Source organism: Xyrauchen texanus, chromosome 26, assembly GCF_025860055.1.
Source record: "Xyrauchen texanus isolate HMW12.3.18 chromosome 26, RBS_HiC_50CHRs, whole genome shotgun sequence".
NCBI classification, from domain to species: domain Eukaryota; kingdom Metazoa; phylum Chordata; class Actinopteri; order Cypriniformes; family Catostomidae; genus Xyrauchen; species Xyrauchen texanus.
The window spans coordinates 11,890,226-11,910,207 of NC_068301.1; the positions used below are offsets into that span (position 1 = coordinate 11,890,226).

General features: G+C 38.5%; 1 protein-coding gene across 5 annotated transcripts in view; it reads left to right on the forward strand.

Annotated features, from left to right (window-relative positions):
- LOC127620139 (TBC1 domain family member 5-like) overlaps positions 1–19,982 on the forward strand; it is a 32,796-nt gene that overhangs the window by 9,767 nt on the left and 3,047 nt on the right. For 2 of the 5 annotated variants that reach the window (XM_052093246.1, XM_052093245.1), the window contains exons 4-22: positions 2,331–2,376; positions 2,480–2,588; positions 2,704–2,793; positions 2,873–2,947; positions 3,088–3,155; positions 3,417–3,519; positions 3,679–3,767; positions 6,188–6,238; positions 6,371–6,440; positions 6,584–6,756; positions 7,443–7,585; positions 8,008–8,114; positions 10,701–10,786; positions 14,989–15,278; positions 17,458–17,520; positions 18,216–18,421; positions 18,528–18,624; positions 18,712–18,791; positions 19,699–19,944. In XM_052093246.1, coding sequence (XP_051949206.1) covers positions 2,331–2,376; positions 2,480–2,588; positions 2,704–2,793; positions 2,873–2,947; positions 3,088–3,155; positions 3,417–3,519; positions 3,679–3,767; positions 6,188–6,238; positions 6,371–6,440; positions 6,584–6,756; positions 7,443–7,585; positions 8,008–8,114; positions 10,701–10,786; positions 14,989–15,278; positions 17,458–17,520; positions 18,216–18,421; positions 18,528–18,624; positions 18,712–18,791; positions 19,699–19,944 — 2,192 coding nt within the window. Of the gene's footprint in view, positions 1–2,330; positions 2,377–2,479; positions 2,589–2,703; positions 2,794–2,872; positions 2,948–3,087; positions 3,156–3,416; positions 3,520–3,678; positions 3,768–6,187; positions 6,239–6,370; positions 6,441–6,583; positions 6,757–7,442; positions 7,586–8,007; positions 8,115–10,700; positions 10,787–14,988; positions 15,279–17,457; positions 17,521–18,215; positions 18,422–18,527; positions 18,625–18,711; positions 18,792–19,698; positions 19,955–19,982 lie in introns of all 5 variants that reach the window. The other 3 variants (XM_052093249.1, XM_052093250.1, XM_052093248.1) reach the window with 3 other exon arrangements.

Here is a 19,982-nt window from a genome sequence, read left to right on the forward strand (position 1 = left end):
AAGATTTTAAGAAGAATATTACAGCTCTGTAGGTCCATACAGTGCAAGTGAATGAGTACCAAAAATTTTAAGCTACAAAATGCACATAAAGGCAGCATAAAAGTAATCCATATGACTTCAGTGGTTAAATCCATATCTTCAGAAGGTGTGTTTGAGATACAGATCAATATTTAAGTCCTTTTTTTACTATAAATTCTCCTCCCTGCCTAGTGGGTAGCATATGTACGAAGAACTTGAATCTCTGAAAACAAAAGAATGTGAAAGTGGAGATGAATAGTAAAAAAAGGACTTCAATTACTGATCCGTTTCTCACCCACACCAATCATATCACTTCAGTAGACATGGAATTAACCACTGGAGTCATATGGATTACTTTAATGCTGCCTTTATTCTTTTGGAGCTTCAAACTTTTTGACCTAGAGAGATATTTTTCCAAAAAAAATCTTCTTTTGTGTTCTGCAAAAGAAAGAAAGTCAAACACATCTGGTATGGCATGAGGGCGGGTAAATGAGAGAATTTTCATTTTTGGGTGAACGATCCATTTAATTATGTGATCTAGAGATGGAGATGGAAGGTGACAGCCGTGAGTTTTAGAGCATATATTTGTGAGTAGACAAGCTGTCAGCCTTTTGAGATTTACAGGAGTAATTAACATTGGGGATTAAATAAATTATTGTCTGAGAAAATGTTTACAAGATAAGATCATGCACACATAGTAATTATTGTGTGGGACATAAAATAATGTGTTGTTGAGAAGTCACCCTTAAGAAGCTATATCCTGTATCCCACCAGTGTACATACAACTTCCAAATTCTATGCAGATTTGAGATTTTGCTTGTGTTTTAAAAGTTGTGCCTCTGTCTGTCATGGTCATAACATTTTGCTGGTGATTCATTGTCATGGAAATAGTTATTATGTTGGCTTAAGAAAATCCAACATACTGTTATTCTGCAGACTTTGTTCAGAGTTTTTCCAGAATCCCAAAAAAGAAGACCAAACTTTCCAATTGTAACTACTAGATCTTTCAAGCTACATCCACCAAACTTGGAACACGTCTTCAGACTGTTCGGACTTGCGTTGCTATGACTTTCCGAACTGATCGGACTTTCGGTTTTCCTTTAATGGATTATCAAATATGAAAAAATCCATTAGACTTGCATTGAAGAAATGTTCAAATGTGCCACAGAATGTTCATTATTTCAAATGTTCGTGATTTCAAATTACAACTGTTTAATTCCAATAAAGCATTTACATGCAAACACACAAAATACCTTTAAGCGTAATCTGTCTGTCTGTCTGTCTGTCTGTCGATCCATCCACATACAAGGCCTCTAAGTTTATCTGTCTGTCTGTCCGTCTGTCTATCCATCTACAGGATCTATCTAGTATATCCATCCATCATGTTTTTCTATCTATCCATCAGTCCATGTTTTTCTATTCATCTACCCATCCAACCATCCATCCACACACAAGACCTTTAAGCTCCATCCATCATCCAGTATTTACAGCATATCCATTTATCTGTCTGTTTATCCATCCTTTGATTTTTTTTTTTTTTTTTTTTACTTTTTCCCATCTTTCTAACTTCTTTCTACATTCGTTTGCTCTATTTTTCTGACTGTTGGGCTGGTAAAACCCTCAAACTTCAAGATTTAAAAAAAAAATGTAAACAGTCAGGCCAGGCTTTTTCAAGCCAACATCAAAGTTTGTCTTGGCGTAATTTACTATCTAGTTTATAATATTTACACATTTTAAAATAAAAATGTTCTTGTCAACTTTAGCTCTAAGTATGACCCAAAAATATCCGTTTAAATTCTCCCACCAGAATATAACTGTATATACATTATTTTTAATCTTTGTAAATATTATTATATTGAATATAAGAGTTTTCTTTATGCAATAGTAATATATTTCTGTCCTAATTTCTGAGGGTGTTGCATTCATAGTGCACATAATAAGTGATGCACATCACTACAGAGATGGTCTTAGAATTTTTGGAGCATTCACATTACGCACTACTGGACCAGAAAGGGAGAGGTATAAAACACTTTTTTTCACAGTATTTCTGTTCTATTCACTTAAAATTAACTTGTGCTCGAATGGCAATATTTAACTGGAATTTCAACATTCACAATAATCACGGCTATCTCAAATAACAGCAATCAGAAGATTGTGTAATAAATGTGACAGGCCTAGATGTGTAATTTTTACAAATCTGATTGACAACTAAGGTTAAGTTGGATTCCAGTGGTGTTTATTGTAGATCATCACTTCTGATATCATGGTAAATGTTTCTTCTGTAATTTTGTCTGGTTGTTTGTTACTTTCAGGAGGATCACTAGACGTTGCTACTGAGTCCACATTTCCATCATACAGGTCTCTCAATTCATGTATTTATCATGCTAATGGTCTCCATTGTCATGTTGCATTTGAACCTATATGGAGTGGTTTATTTCTATTTTTGATATGTTCCATACAGCAAGGAGTGGGATGACTTGTTCCAGAACAGTAACTACCTGGCACATATCAGGCAGGCAGGCATTAACGGACGATTACGGAGTAGCCGATTCCGCAGTGTATGTTGGAAGGTAAAGGCGTGCGGACACAACGTTTATCTGTAATAAGTAAACCATATGTGATGCATAAACTATTTTATGTTTTGAAGCATTGATATCCTAGTAAGACTGGATATGTTGATTCCAGCTTTATCTGGACGTCCTACCTGAAGATAAGACTCAATGGATCCGCATAATCAAGCAGCTCAGAGCACAGTATGAGAAGATCAAAGAGATGGTATGTGTGTGCTTCTGAATGTGTCTGGTTTTATATGTTCAGTGGATTTTGAGACTTTTTTCTTTGTCTTGACCTGCAGCACATTACAAACCCTCGCAAAGCTGCTGGCCAACAGGACCTGGTGGTGAACAACCCACTCTCACAGGATGAAGGAGTGAGAGAACATCCAATCACAATCCAGATAAATACGTGAATGCCTGGATCTGTTCCTTACTGTTTGATTAACATCTCGACCTTTGCTTCCCTCTCTCTCTCTGTTCCTGTATGTCTGCTTTCTATATCTCTCTCTTTTAGAGTCTATGGAACAAGTTCTTTCAGGATAAGGAGCTAAGGGCGATGATCAAACAGGATGTATTACGAACGTAAGTGTCTAATTCAGCTACACACACATACATGTACAGTGGCCCCAGAAAGTATTTTGGCACATCAGTCACACTTAAAAATTTTAGAATTGTATTGCATTAGAAACACAATATCAAGCCAAGTAGCAGCTATCAAAAAATTATGCTAGACCTTTCACACATGTGCCCAGTCCAAGTAACCACAAGTGTAGTTCATCATAGTAACTATAGATTTGTTCCACAAAGTGTTGCACCAGAAGTGCAAATCTGGTATATGTGCAGGTTTCCAGAGATGCTGTACTTCCAGAAAGAGGATGTTAGGACGAAGCTGACTGATATTCTATTCTGCTATGCACGAGAGAATGAGCGGCTGCTATACAAACAGGTTTATACACTTTTGCTGAGTCAAAATAAGACTGGCTGAGTCAAATCTCTGCGTGTAATTGTGCCAAACTATGAATACATTTTTTAATACATAATATGAATACATTAATCTCTCATTTTCCCTTTTCATCACTCTCTCTTTCTCACTGTCTCTCTACAGGGCATGCATGAGTTATTGGCTCCTATAGTGTTTGTTCTTCACTGTGATCACCAGGCGTTTCAGCATGCCAGTGAGATGGCCAATCCCAGGTCTGCCCAATTTACTACAGACACATCTCGCCCTTATATTGTCATTCTGTATTGTGAAGATTTGCTCACCCAGCATTCAGAACTTAATATTTGCTCTGTTCTGCATAGTATGTTTAGGGGTAGTTGACAAATAAGATTTCTATGGACTAATTATCAACATCATTATTTTGGTAAAATGTATATGAACGTGTAAAAGCAAAGTGTATAAAGTCCTGTATCTACACATTTCAGCATTCTTTCAGCTTTTTTAATCACCTTTTTCCCTTCAGTAGTTCATTTTAAATGGTCCTGCTGTGTGACAAAATATATTTTATATATATATATATATATATATATATATATATATATATATATATATATATATATATGTATGTATGTATGTTGGAGACATGCAGCATTTTTGTTTGCCTTTTTCCTGAAATCGTTGACCTCAGCTCAGTGGAAGGTTGGCTAGAGAATATCAGAAAGGATGGGGTTGCATCGGAGTATTCTGCAAGTTTCATGCTAGATCTTAGTCTGAGTAGATGTAATGTTTAATTTGACATGAACGTAAATGAGATTGTGAGGAATTTTGTGAGTTTGTTCAAGATGGATGCTGTGTACATGGATATCCATTATTCAACACAAAAAACATTGAAATGACATCTTTCTACCAATTTTCAACAGTCAAAAAACTCCTGGATTGCGAAAACTAGATTTAAAATGAAAATTCTCATCATTTACTCGCCCTCATGCCATCCCAGATGTGTATGACTGACTTTCTTCTGTTGAACACAAATTACGATTTTTTGAATATCTCAGTTCTGTAGGTCCATGCAATACAAGTGAATGGTGGCTAGAACTTTGAAGCTCCAAAAAGCAAAGACAATCATAATAAAAGTAACCTATATGATTCCAGTGGTTAAATGAATATCTTCTAAAGCGATATGATATTTGTTTTGGTTTAGCAGAAGAAAGAATGTCATACACATCTGGTATGGCATGATTGCAGGCCTGGATTAAGATTCCAGAGGCCCCTGGGTACAATGTCTTGTAGCCTGGAGGCTGGATATTTGCTCCTTCTGTTATGGAAGGCAGCAGGTAGACTGTCCTGTTGTCCACGATAAGGACAATGCAAGCATCTTTGTTGATTGCCCCCCACAACGCCGGGTACGCAGGCACCTGATAAATCCACTGTGCGCTGCTGCTGCTGCTACTGCTACAGCTAGCCACGGAATCAGATTTTGCTGCGCTGCTAACACTAGCCTCAGCCTCCTCCGGTACTTGGCTAGCTTGCTCCTCATCTTCCACAAATTCTTCACCCTGATTCTCCTCCTGGCTCCGTTTGAAGAACATGTGAATAGATGGCTCAGGTCTTAATAAAGATGCCTCCCTCTCATCTTTTTCTCTTTTACGTTTACGTTTACTACAACCACTTCTCTCACTCGTTTTAAAATATCTACGACGACTACTCCAACAGTCTGCTCCATTCAGCACTGGGTTATTTGAAGACAGCGTCGGCTTTTCACATTTGCGCTTGACCAATTATATCATTCCGTTTCGATTAAAAAAATATCAGTGTGCTTTTTATTGGTTAGGTGTCATTATCTGAAGGCAGCGGCTATTTTCACTTAGTGAAAATAGCGATATTTACACTACTATTACTATTTACACTAAGTGACAGTAGCAGCATTTTCTTAGCGATATGCTATTTACATTAAGTGAAAATAAATAGCGATATATTGTATTTACATTATATAAAAGTAGCAGTTCTTTGCAAATAAGTGCAAATAGTTGTTAGATGCTATTTATACTTATGAATAATGGCAGATACTATTAGGATGCAGAAATAATGCAGTTTATACAATAATACCATAGTGTAAATGACTATATTTATTACAATTATTAAATGGACAATAAAGCCCTCCCTACACCTACCACTAACCGATAAACACTTAAATTAAACATTTGGCACTTTATCTCCACAAATATTTTCTTTTTTTTTTTTTTTTTAAATAAATGCCTTTCCTAGCTGATATTTGATGGGAAAAGAGCGAATTCGGCAAAAGGTGAATTCGAACTCTGGTTGAAAGTGTCAAAAGCTACTTTCATGAGCCACGCACCCTACTGACTACGCCATTGCAGTCATAATGTTGTGCGCATTAAAAAAAAAAAAAAAAAAGAAAGAAAATATTTAGTTTTCTTCACTGTGCATGGGCCCCTGGGCCCATGCCCATATTGCCCATTGGATAATCCGGCCCAACATGAGGGTGAGTAAATGATGAGAGGATTTACATTTTTGGGTGGACTATCACTCTAAGACCGTATGATATGTTGTACTTGCATCCGTCATTGCATTTGTGTCAAATTAAATATGTGTCTACTCTGACTATTATTGTATGTTTATTTTTAATTATCGCTGTGCTAATCTTGTTTGGCAGTGAAGAGATGAAAGTCCTTCTTGATCCTAAATTCCATGAGCATGATGCATAGTGAGTACACATTATGTATCATCACACTGGATGACAAAAATTTGTCTAATTTTACTGGACATTCGCTAAACACACTTTGCTCCATCTGTCATGTCTTTTTGTCTGTCTGTCTCTGTCCAAATATCTCCACAGTGCCATGTTTTCTCAGCTCATGGAGACCGCAGAACCCTGGTTCAGTAGTTTTGAGCGGGAAGTCAGAAAGGTAGCAATGATTGTATTTGACATAAATAGTATTTATACTTCATTATTTGCAATCATTGTGAGTCATTGACTGAGTTTATATAAGCATCATAACAAACACATCTTTATTTTGTACATTACTTAAATTGTGTTTAAATGTTTCAGGGTAAAGAGGAAATGCTTACCAGCATTCCATTTGCGAGACCGCAGGACTGCGGCCCCTCTGTTGCTATAGTGACCAAAGTCAACCGAATTCAGGATCAGCTAGTAAAGAAACATGACATTGAACTGTACATGCACCTCAACAGACTAGAGATAGCTCCCCAGATCTATGGCATGTAAGTGTTTATGAATGGGTTTCAAGGCTGTTGACAGTAGTGCATATTGTCAGTTTAGGATTACAGGAATATTCAGGGGCATTATGCAAAAGTTACATGGTCATGACATGAGTTGAAATATTAGATGTAAACGGGTTGGTCAGCGATTCCATCACACAAGTCTCATGCTAACTCATCATGTTTGAGTGTTTTTGGCTATACTTTTGTGTAAAACATTGCAATAACTTTAGACATAAATTATAAGTGGATTACTATAAACACATTTTGCATTTTTTATTTACTGAGGGATGTGCTTAAATACATGTTACATATGTTACCTTGTTAGCATTTACAAGGTGTGTGTGTGTGTGTGAGCGTGTATTTATCACTTTGTGGGGACCAAATGTCCCCATAAGGATAGTAAAACCCAAAATTTTTGACCTTGTGGGGACATTTTGTCGGTCCCCATGAGGAGAAAACAGCTTATAAATCATACTAAATTATGTTTTTTGAAAATGTAAAAATGCAGAAAGTTTTCTGTGAGGTTTAGGTTTAGGGGTAGGGGTAGGGTTAGGTTTAGGGGATGGAATATAAAGTTTGTACAGTATAAAAACCATTACGTCTATGGAAAGTCCCCATAAAACATGGAAACACTACGTGTGTGTGTGTGTGTGTGTGTGTGTGTGTGTTTGTACGTGCGTGTGTAGTCGCTGGGTTCGACTGCTATTTGGTCGCGAGTTTCCGCTGCAGGATCTGCTGGTCGTCTGGGATGCTCTTTTTGCAGACAGCATCACCTTGGACCTGGTGGACTTTGTGTTCGTTGCTATGCTTCTGTACATTAGAGATGCATGTGAGTTTGTCTCTTTCATTTTCTGTATTTAGTTCCCATTACAAACAAAGTAAAGACAATCCTCTCCAGGGCTAAATAATAGAGTTAGACCGCAGCCTCATCCTAAATAATGAATATTGAGGCAGTACTGCATGCTGACCACTCAAGACCTTTCACTGGGTTTACTGAAACCATGAACAGCTTTCACTCTGTCCAGTCATATCACATCAGCCACCTATATAACCTATCCAAACACAGCTAATGACATGCATATGAGGTGGCTTGTGCTTGCTGGCATTTAGCATATAGTATCTTCATTCATAACATGTTCACTGAAGGAGATATACAACACAAGCACAAAGAGCTCTAGAAGAACTTTATCAGTGTATAGGTACATTTGAATATGCTCTAATTGTACTGTTACTATGTCATCCCTGTTGTAGTGATCGCTAGTAACTTCCAGACATGTATCGGCCTCCTGATGCACTATCCTCTAATAGGAGACATCCACTCGCTGCTGCTGAAAGCATTATTCCTCAGAGACCCTAAGGTACTGTCATACCTTCTCTTCTTTATTGACCTTTTCTTTATACTGTAGTTTTAACTATTAAAGTTTGGTATGAAGATATGGCCCCAAAAAAATATTTGTACACTATATACATGTATGTATGTATTAAAGGGGTAGTTCACCCAAAAATGATATTTCTTTCACCATTTGCTCACCCCTCATGCCATCCCAGATGTGTATGACTTTCTGTTTTCTGCTGAAAACAAATTAAGATTTTTAGAAAAATATCTCAGCTCTGTAGGTCCATACAATGGAAATGAATGGTAGCCAGAACTTTGAAGGTCCAAAAAGGACATGAAGGCAGCATAAAAGTAATTCATAAGACTCCAGTGGTTAAATACATCTCTTCAGAAGCAATATAAGTGTGGGTGAGAAACAGATCAATATTTAAGTCCTTTTTTTACTACAAATTCACCTCCCTGCCCAGTAGGTGTCGATATGCATGAATTATGCAAATAAAAAAAAGTTACAGTGGAGATTTATAGTAAAAAAGGACTTAAATGTTGATCTGTATCTCAGCCACACCGATCATATTGCTTCTGAAGATATGTATTGAATCACTGGAGTCATATAGCTTACTTTTATGCTGCCTTTATATGATTTTTGGATCTTCAAAGTTCTGGCCACCATTCACTTGCATTCAATGCCTACAAAGCTGAAATATTCGTCTAAAAATCTTTGTTTGTGTTCAGCAGAAGAAAGTAAGTCATACAAATCTGGGATGGCATGAGGGATGAGTACAAAAATATCAAACCACATGGCATTTATTTTGAAGAAAGATAGCTCAAGCACACTTGTATAGCAAACCTTTTTTTGTATAAAAATTTTGAAATGTATTACATTTTAAAACAATAGACACAGTGTTCTGAAGTAAGACAATGTATACTCTCTGTCAAACATGGGCAAAAATTTGCACTTGTGTGAAATTGAGGGGAACTGACATTAGACATTGCCACTTTGTGTTTTGTCATCCAATAATGGCAGTCTGTCAAGACATAGTAGTGTTGATCCTGTTGAAGAGACAGTGAGTGCGAGACTAATAGAGAATGAGACAGTTAAGCGAGTAATAGACCACCTTAATTGACAATGGGGTTTAAACATTTAACTGGTATTCCTTCCAGAATGAATTGAGTCCCAGTGTCCCAGACACATTTTAAGCCCCGCTAAAAAATAAAAAGGGAACATTTTCTTCTGACATTATATGCTCTGTCTGAGGAGCCTGCTTCTTCAGAATCCATTATTTATTTATATATTATTACTTAGTCCTGAATGTTAATGGATCTTTTGTGTAGCCAACCTTGAGCACTTCAAACAGTAGTTTAAATAACAGCTTTGTGAGCCATTTGCATAGATACAGTAACTGATGAAAGAGCCAGCCTGGCAGAGAGACTGTAAACTGCTTAATGTACACTACCTTTCAAAAGCTTGAACGCACCTACTCATTCTTTATTATTAATAATTAGTGTTTTTTTAGAATAACGGTAAAGCCATCAAAAATAAATAACACAAATGGAAGTATGGTAGTTATTTAGTGAGCAATATATGCACTGCACATAAATAAGTAATACTGGATTTATATTCATGCTGGTTAGCCAGAGGGAAACAGTGAGTCTGGTTTCTCCCAAGGTTATTTTTCTCCATTAATCAACATCTTATGGAGATTTGTGTTCCTTGCCACAGTCGCCTTCGGCTTGCTCACTGGGCTTTTAAATACAATTATTATTTATTTTGATAGAAAATGTACAATCATATTTAATCAAACTACACAATGATGACTCCATAGATATTTACTAAGGGATAATTTACTATAGATAGGACTTTATAGATATTACAGTTTCATTTTCTGTTAATGCATGATTTTCTGTAAAGCTGCTTTGAAATGATGTGTGTTGTGAAAAGTGCTATACAAATGAAAATGACGACTAGTGACCAAAAAATCTAAACTATATTTTTCTATATCTTACCTGCATTGCTTTTGAACAGTATTGATGGAGTTTCTTTGTATACTGGTGACTTGTTGGTTGCTCTTCCTTTGCTATCTGGTCCAACTCATCCATTTATGTATGTATATATTGTAGGTGTGTTCTCACTTTTGTTGCCAGCGGTTTAGACATTAACGGCTGTGTGTTGAGTTATTTTGAGGGGACAGCATATTTACACTGTTGTACAAGCTGTACACTAACTACTTTACATTGTAGCAAAGTGTCATTTCTTCAGTGTTGTCACATGAAAAGATATAAATCAAATATTTACAAAAATGCAAGGGGTGTACTCACTTTTGTGAGATGGAGTGTGTGTGTGTGTGTGTATATGTAGTACAATTTAGTTTAAAGCATGATTTTAAATCACGTTTTTCATTTAAACTGTTTATAAATTGTGAATGTTGTGAAAAGCGCTTTACAAATAAAAATGACTTGTAAAACCAATTTCTAGAATTTAAACTGAAGCCGATAGATCACAAGGTTTTAAAGATCAAACTTTTGACTAGTAGTGTCAACTACTAGTTCCACTCAACTGGTCCCAGATCTGCTTTTACACATCATTAACTGTCATTTTGTGTACCCTTAGAATAATCCTCGTCCAATGAACTATCAGTTCCAGCAGAACCTTGACTACTACAAAACACGTGGGGCTGACCTAGTCAACAAGACTCGGTATATATTTGTTTTGTGTTTGTACATTACTTTTATTCATCTTGAGAGTGCTAGAGGCCATTCAGACTTGACATTGCATTTGCTAATGCATATGGGGAGTGTCCGTTCACATGTCCTATTTGAAACCTCTCTTCAATAATAGCAATATTCTAATATTGGCTATGGTATTTGAGTCTCGCCCTTTTAGGTGCGAAGCTATTCGTTATAAAAGCAGGCACGCAAACACCATTCCTCAGAAGTTTCTTAATTCAAGACAGCGATTCATCTCTCATCTAGAAGCCTTCTACTGCTTCAACGTCAACTACACAAGTCAGCGGGCGGTATCTCTGCTCCCCTGCAGTGTTCCGCTGAACATCACTCCACCTCACTGCTTAGCTGGTGAAATTGCAGCTTCGCTAGGAGTTGTGTATCCTTATAAGCAATTGTATAGTGTTATATTGTGTGTGTGTGTGTGTGTGTGTGTGTGTGTGTGTATGTATATATATATATATATATATATATATATATGTGTGTATATATATATATATATATATATATATATATATACACACACACACACCGTAACGTGTTCGCGTCTATAAAGTTGTCGTTCTGTAAGTGTTCTTTGTTCGAAAGGCACATCTCGCCGTCAGATCAGCATGAGAGCTGCATTCACTGTCTGACAGTTCTCATGGAGACAGACTGCCCTCACTGTGAAGGCATGAGTCTCAAGGCACTTCACTCGTTAATCGCTCTCATTCTGAGGAACGATTCAGCCTCCCGTTCCCTCCCATCCTCCTCTTCTGTGACACCCGAAGGATCACACGAGGAGGCACGGCAGGGCCACAAGGTCGAGCAGGAGGAATTTGAGGTGGTCCTTGTGCCAGCACACGCCCCGCGAGCCCCTCAATCTTCATGTAAGGTGTCTATGCCAATACATTATGTGCGTGACGAGCTCTGGCCTCGCGCATGGCCTCGTCTTGTTCGGGGGTTCTGACGCTGTTGATGATGACAATGTCATGTCTCTCGCTGCATCAGACAAGTGGTCAGTGGATGACACTAATGCCCCTTCCCCCAGTGAGGAGCGTGTACACATCACAGACAAGTAGATGCTTTGCGTCATTTCAAGGGTGGTCGAAGAGCTCGATATCCAGTGGTCCCCGCTAGAGGAACCTATACAATCTCGCCTTATTGAATGGTTCCTGCATAACGAACTGCCAAATAATGGCACACGCCCTATTCAGCTCACCCACGCAGCAATTACATCCTCTCTAAAGAAGAAAGCGGTTATGCCCGACTTCTACCCCTGAAAGAGGTGCCAGTGGCACATCTTTGCCCGTTGAGTAGCAGGACGTGGAACTCACGCCATGGTCATCTTTATAAGCCGTGTCAAATAACGTCCGCACTGACTGGAGGAGCATCCTCAGCAGCAGGCCAAACTGGTTCAGCATGCCACGTGATGACAATGCTCCGAAGTTTTCCAAGCTAAGCTCCTCAAACAATGGACAAGCAAAGCTACTATCCAGAGACATTCAAAGAGCTCCGCACCACCACAGATTTAGTGCTGCAAGCTAGGAAAGTCACTGCACAGGGCATTAGCAAGTCAATGAGCAACCTGGTATTTTTGGATCATCACATCTGGCTGACCCTCACGGTTTTGCGTGAAGAGCCACTCTATTTGATGCTCTGGTGTCTCCAGCCATGCTATAAAGTTTGCTCATTATGCACAACTGATTCCCAATGGTGAGCACATTATATCATGTATGAACATATAAAGATTGTAAAAAGAGTACAGCACTCGCGCAAGACGTTCACACTTTTTCAATAAATTGCTTTCCCTCTTCAAAGCCTCACATTATGTGCAACCACTTCCCAATGGGGATATAATTCCCGAATTATATCATCTTATGAACATACCAAATTGCCCACTTGTCTTGTTACACGGACGAGTGTTAAGCTCTTACTGGCATTCCAGTGCTACCTGGTAACTCACCACTGACTGGCTGCTCTTGCATCATGGACAGCGGAAGCCTTCTACCAGCAGAATGTTATGCATGGTCAAATTTCAGAAAGAAAGTGTTGAACACATATGCATCCAGCACAGGTTGGGTTGCGGTGTGTAATGGATGCCCAACTTTGTGACATGTCAACCGCCTAGAGCTACTGGCTGTCTTTCTAGCTTTGACAGCTTTTCATTACGATATTGTGACTCACCACATTGTGATTCATTCAGACAACCCAGCAGTAGTGGCGTATATGTTACCATGTCGCGCTGGCCAATATATGGCCGTGAAACGCAAGTATGCGCTTCCCCCGGTGCGCCTCCTTCATTCTGTCATCAGCAAAGTCAGAGTGGACATGGAAACAGTTCTGTTAATTGCATCGTAATGGCCCAATCAGTCTCGGTTTCTGGAGATGCTAGAAATACTGGACGGGCCTCCATGGGAAATACTGCTGAAGAAAGCTAGAGCTGCGAAGTCTACACGTGTGACAGAGCATGCTAAATGCACCAGAACTGATGTATTCAGTTATGAGCACAATTTTACAGGCCAGAGCGCCATCCACGAGATGCCTCTACACGCTAAAATGTAATGTGTTCACAGATTGGTGTCTTTAACATGGCAAAGAAACCGTAAACTGCCCCATACATGAAATTCTCATATTTCTTCAAGAGCAATTAGTCACAGGACTCTCTCCGTCAATGCTCAAAGTTGATGTTGCGACTATATTTGCGTATCACGCACCTGAAGCTGACACCACTATAGGCAAACATGATTTAATTTATAGTTCCTTAGAGGAGCAAGATGATTAAATCATCTTGGCTGGCTACAGTCCTGATTTGGGACCTAAGTTTGGTCCTACAAGCACTCGCAGGCCCCCCCCCTTCGACCCTTTGGACTTTGATGATTTGCGCATGCTCTCCATTAAGATCGCACTACTGCTTGCTCTGGCCTCAGTAAAATGGGTTGGTGACTTGCATGCACTATCAATTGACAATTCATGTCTGAAGTTTGGCCCCGATCTTTCAAAGCCACTGTCAAACCAAGAAAAGGTCCTAACCACGCTTTTCAGAGTGCGAAACAATCCTTCCATTGTACGGGCGCTACATGCATACGTTGAGCGCATCCTTAGTTCAGACTGTTGGATCAGATCTTTGTGTGCTATGGAGGATGAACGAAAGGAATGTCCGTCTCACTAGATCTCTCTCTTCACAAGTCCTGTCTGTTTAGAGCGCTTGCTATTTTCTTGGCCAAACATATACCTATGCCCCTACATTTAAGTACGGGCTCCCCATCATTTTACACAACTGTCTGCATTCAGGCCATTGTATTTTACCATAAAGTCACAAGCGCTTTCTTATAAATTAACTCCCTTCCAGACTGGGTTCATTCATACTATATGACTATAGTTCATATATTCATTCTGAGTGCTCCCCTCCTGGGCCAACATGAGGGTCACTCACTTGCGGCATACTCATGTCGGTCACCAACCTGTGGGACTGAGGTATCACGTTTCCTCTCTGGAAGGTTATGTCGTGTACTGCGGCGTGATTGGATTCTGTTACCCATATTATAAATGCAATGTCAAGTGTGCTGAGTTGTATGGGAATGTCTCTGAGGAACAAAGAGCGATTTGCTCTTTGTTCCTCAGTCAGAATGTTCTGAGGAATGTTGTTTGAGTGCCTGCTTTTATAGCATACAGCTTTGCGCTTAAAAGGGTGGGACTCAAACACTATAGCCAATATTGGAATATTTGTGTTATTGTAGAGAGGTTTCAACTAGATAATGTGAAAGGACACTCCCCATATGTGTTAATAAACACAGTGTCTCATTCCCTTCGTCTTAGGAAAGTGAGGTTAAATACGTAACCGAGACGTTCTTGCACAAAAAATATATATAACAAAGCACTAGTCTCGAAGCTGTTTCGTTTTAATTTTAAAACTTGACATGACATTTTAAAAATGCGTCACTCCTGTGTGAGATGCTGAAAAGCAGTGATGTGGCACTACAGTCAAAGATGTCCATCTAGCACATATTTACATAGAAAAATAATTGAAAACCAGTGCAGATAGATGCAAAATTGTGTTCTGTTTGAACGGTCCCTTTCACTTTTTAAAGGAGAAAAATATCTTTTATTATTTGGATTAGGCAAGAGTTTCACTATTATAGCGGTATATAACATTTAGCATTGAATAAACCTCTTTTTTTTCCCCCTCTCTCTAGGGCCAGCACTAAACCAGCACCCCTCAACATTAATAAAGTATCCAATTCTCTTCTCAATTTCGGCCGAAAGCTAATTTCTCCAATGGGAGGTGGACCCAGCGGGATCTCACCAATCAATAGTGAGGTGATATCAGCCCCACCACCTCAAGCTCCAGTGCCACGCCTATTGGCTGAGCCTCTGTCGTGCACCGCCCCCTCAAACACACATGTGCAATCGCAGACACACCCTCAAATGCAGCATCATCACCGACTGCTGAAGTCAGAGAGCATGCCCGTGCATCTCAGCAAAGGTGAGCACACACCTTTTTAACCTCTAGATTCATGTTGCATTTAGGGCTTGACATTAACACCCACCCACCTACCAAATGCCGGAAGATCACTGCAGTGGCAGGTAACTCCGGTTTTTCCTGCATTTAAAATTCAGTGAATGTTGAGCCACAGCCGAAGCAAATTTAATTATATTCATCTTGTGTTCAGCATTTCATAAACAATAGATATGCTTCTCTGCAGCACATTCACCAGCGCTCCAGAGACAGGATATCCAGAGCTCTGGGATGCCATGAGTCAATCAGGCTTCACACGATGTCGTGAAAGAAACCACAAAACTTATGTGACCATTTTGAATTCTTCTGAGAATTGTGTATTTTAAAGTGCTATATGGAGGAAGTCAAACCTCTCAAACTGCTAGAGAGCCCTAACATTATAGGCAGCACTGACAAGTTTATCTTTATCTTTGTTGTTTGTTTGTATGTTTTTACTGCAGTAACACTAACTGGCAACTGTACTCAAACATTTATTTCAAGATTTACAGATTTTAAAATTCCATCTTATTGAATTGAGTAATTTTTAATAAAATAACACATAGTGAAGAGTTTAAAATATATTATGTTATTTAGAATTCCTGACCAATTAGAGACACCGACATGCCGCTAATCCCCGCTCATTTTAAGATTCACGTTTTCAGGCTAATTGTCATTAACTTCTTATATCAGTGAAGTGTGTCTCTCTTTGCTAATTTTCACGTAAGCTACTTCAGCATAAAAAAAAAATATTTTACAGCTAAATTTGGAAAGCCATGAAAGTGCACGTTTTACAATGCCTGGCCCAGCATGGCCAGGTATTAAAAATGGCAGGTCCTACATGGGCAGCATGCAAATTATGTTGTAAATCTTTTGATCTTTCTAATATGGTGGCGGCGTCTTTGAGCAACAACATAAGTAGCAAAAAATCACCAACGTGCAGGAACTGCTCAAGCTACCTTATCTTCAATTAATGATTCTTTTAGCACGGGCGGTACAGAGAAAACTTCAACTGTAGAAGTCTCTAACTCTGCAGTAATGCAGTAAAAGGCAAAAGCGTATTTCAGATATCATTCGGAATATCTATGTGCCCACTGCCGAAGTACTTTCTGCACTAAAATTTGCGATTATGCGATTTTTGATGCCTATTTCAGAGTGAAAGACTAAATGTTTGGGCATGAAAATTTGTTTTTAAGTCATGGAAAAAACATGGAAAAGTCATGAAAAGAGTGGGAACCCTGTTAATGTTTTATTAATTACATTTTGTTAAACATTACACACTTTAATTTGAAGGAATTTTATTACATTGAAATGCAGAAATCTTAAAAGGCTAAAATATGCTTTTTTTTCCATAATAAATACTATAGTTACATTTTTTAGAAAGACTATCTTCATTGACCTAACTATGGTAGTGATGAGCCATCCATGGTCACCTGGTTATGGCATTAATATTACAAATGTAAGAACAAGGGTGAAGGCCATGTTTGCCTTCAGAAATTACTTCTGATATTATAGGAGATTAATGAAATCATTAGGCTTGTGTCCCGCTTAACTCAAATCATTCTCATTCAAATAAAATGTCCAAACAAATATATGCACTTACAGTCTACAGTACCTTTGTTACTTTTTGTGAGACAGGGGATTTTGGCTAGTGAAAATGCTAACTAGTAACTAGTGACTTTGAAACAGCACTAGCCACAGTGGTCGTTGAGCCAAAAAGTTTACGTCAAGCCCTGGTTGCATTGCTATTCATGTTGTGAGACTTGGGAAGTAACTGTCTCTGTGATTAGAAGTAATTATAGGGATAGTTCACCCAAAAAGGAAAATTCGGTCATTATTTATTCATGCTGTTTCAGACACACGTGACTTCTTTTCTTCTTTTTGTGGAACAAAAAAGGAGATTTTAGGCTAAATATTAGCCTCAGTCAGCATTCACTGTCATTGTTTGGAAAACTAAATGCAATTGAATGAAAGTGAATGGTGACTGAGGCTAACATTCTGCATAACACATTTTATTTTCCACAATAGAAAGAAAGTCAAATGGGTTTGGAACAATGTGAGGGTCCTTAAATGACAGGATTTAAATTTTTGCATGAACTTCTTTTAATACTTCAGCATGCATGGATTTTTGTATGCTTTTGTGTGGTCTAGCCTCTCTCTCCTGTGTTAGACGTAGGTCTTTGTGGAGCTTCTCAGATATCTCTCCCAGCCCAGATTCACTCTGATACCCCAGGTAACTGTGAGCGTGTGTTTATCACTTTGTGGGGACCAAATGTCCCCATAAGGATAGTAAAACCCAAAATTTTTGACCTTGTGGGGACAGTTTGTCGGTCTCCATGAGGAAAACAGCTTATAAATCATACTAAATTATGTTTTTTGAAAATGTAAAAATGCAGAACGTTTTCTGTGAGGTTTAGGGGTAGGGTTGGGTTTAGGGGATAGAATATAAAGTTTGTACAGTATAAAAACCATTATGTCTATGGAAAGTCCCCATAAAACATGGAAACACAACATTTGTGTGTGTGTGTGTGTTTGACTGACTGTGATATGTCCACTGTGTAATCCATACATGTGTGTCTATGGTCAAGTACATATATTTTATGAGTCATACTGCTCTGCCACCAGGAGGCAGAGAAACCCATTTTTATTTTAAATGGTTCTTTAATCTCACTTTGATTCTCTGAGGAAACTATAAAATTCTCACTATACTGAGGAAAGCCTTTTTCAATGCATGTTTTTGCTTTCACACAGTCAGTCTTCTCTGTCATTAATCTTGGATTAACTTGGCTTATTCTGACTGTGTAGAACTTATACTTAATGTAATTGTAGGTATTGTAATAGTTGTTCTGACGTGTTTTAGTTCTCTGCCTTTACTTGTCTCTGTCTGAGAATAATTTTTGTTGCTGTTCTTTCTTGTCTACCTTACAGGCCACACCTCCAGGACAATTAGCTCCTCCCCCAGCAGAGAGAGTTTGTCTAGTAGACGGGATCATTCTATGTCTTCCCCTCCTCTTCCTGTGTCGGGGGGACGAGAGTCTAGCACGTCCTCTCCACCCTCCTCTGCCACGAAGAAAGACTCTTTCTTTAATATCAGTCGTTCACGGTCCCACAGTAAAACTATAAACAAAGACACAGTGAGCAGAATCTTTAGCCATCAATTTTCACTTGCTTTGTTTATTTCCAGGATTCTTTGTGTTTTATTGGCCCTACATGTGTGTATGTGTTTACATTTTAACACAGGAGGAGCTGGAAGCCCAGGTATCATTCTTACAGGGTCAAATTAATGATCTCGGGGCCATGAGTAAATACTGTTCCAAGATGATGAATATGCACATAGGTTAGTCAGTAAGCCTGTTAACCGTGTCTGTGCAGTTGAAACTGGTAATAGAAATTGAATGATTTTACTTTATGATTGATTGAACAGCTCAAATTCAAGATGTGATACTGCAGGAGCATCTGGAGAAGGAAGATGAGGTTCTGGTGTCACTTGCCGGACTCAAACAGGTAAGTAATCAGGCCTTTTTTTTTTCTTCTTTTTTTTTGGCCAAAATGAAAGCTTTCAGTCTGTATAATGTGTTAGTATACAGTATAATACACAAGTCTTTGGAAACTCCATTTTGATTGGTCAAATCGTAGTATTCTATGATCAAATATTTTTGACATAAGTCAAGTGTCCCAAGTGTGACTGCTGTGTGCATTTTCCATTCCCCTTGGATTTGTAACTAGTAGCTCTTAAGAAGCATGCAAAACTAAATATGTCTCAGAACAGTTTGAAATGCACCTTATTTTCATCCTAAATCCAAATTAAGCCTCTGAAAGCAAAATTTTCCATCTTTTGGATGCATCCATTGGTTCTCAATTTGATAATGCACATTCAAAATAGGATATTTTTGGTAAAATGAGCTTATAGTCCACGTACTGTTTCGCAATAAATCAATTACATTTTGTAAATGGAATATCAGATGCAATTAGAGACTAATCTTTTGACTCAAACAGGTTTTAATGTAAAAACGTAATTCGTTTTTTTACCAGATGTAGTTTTGGTGCAGTTTCTCCCAAAGACATACTCCGCTGTTGTTTTGTCACATGAATTGGGGTGTCAAAAGTTTAACCCTTTAATGACAGCCTAGAGTCTCCTGAACTGAGATCAGTCGGTTTAAATTAAATTATGCATAGTCTATTGTAAAGCCAAAACGTAATGTCCATGCATGTGGACGCGGGGTCTCAGGAGGATAAGGATTATTAAACTTTATAATTGACCATTGTACCAGGCAACTGTTTTCCTACATAGCTGAGTTGATTTTGTGGTAAAACCTGGCTGACTGTACATTACCCCTTACTTATATTAGAAAAAAAGTACATGCATTTTTAACACACTTTTAAGACTCTCTTTCCACCCATTTCTGCCCAGATTAAAGACATCCTGAAGGGGGCTCTCCAATTCAACCAGAGCCAGCTGGAGTCAGAAGAGAATGAAGAGATCACAATAGCTGATGATCACTACTGCTTTTCTCAGTACAGTACACTAAAGGACCAGAGAGATCCAGACTGCTCTACAAACACAACTGATTCTACAAACAGACCACAAAATGATTCACAGCGCAACAACCTCCAGGAAGGAGAGAGAGCGGCAGAGGAAGAACAAGAGGAGGAAAAGGTCTTGACCTGTGAGAGTGTCACTACAATACAAGAGCC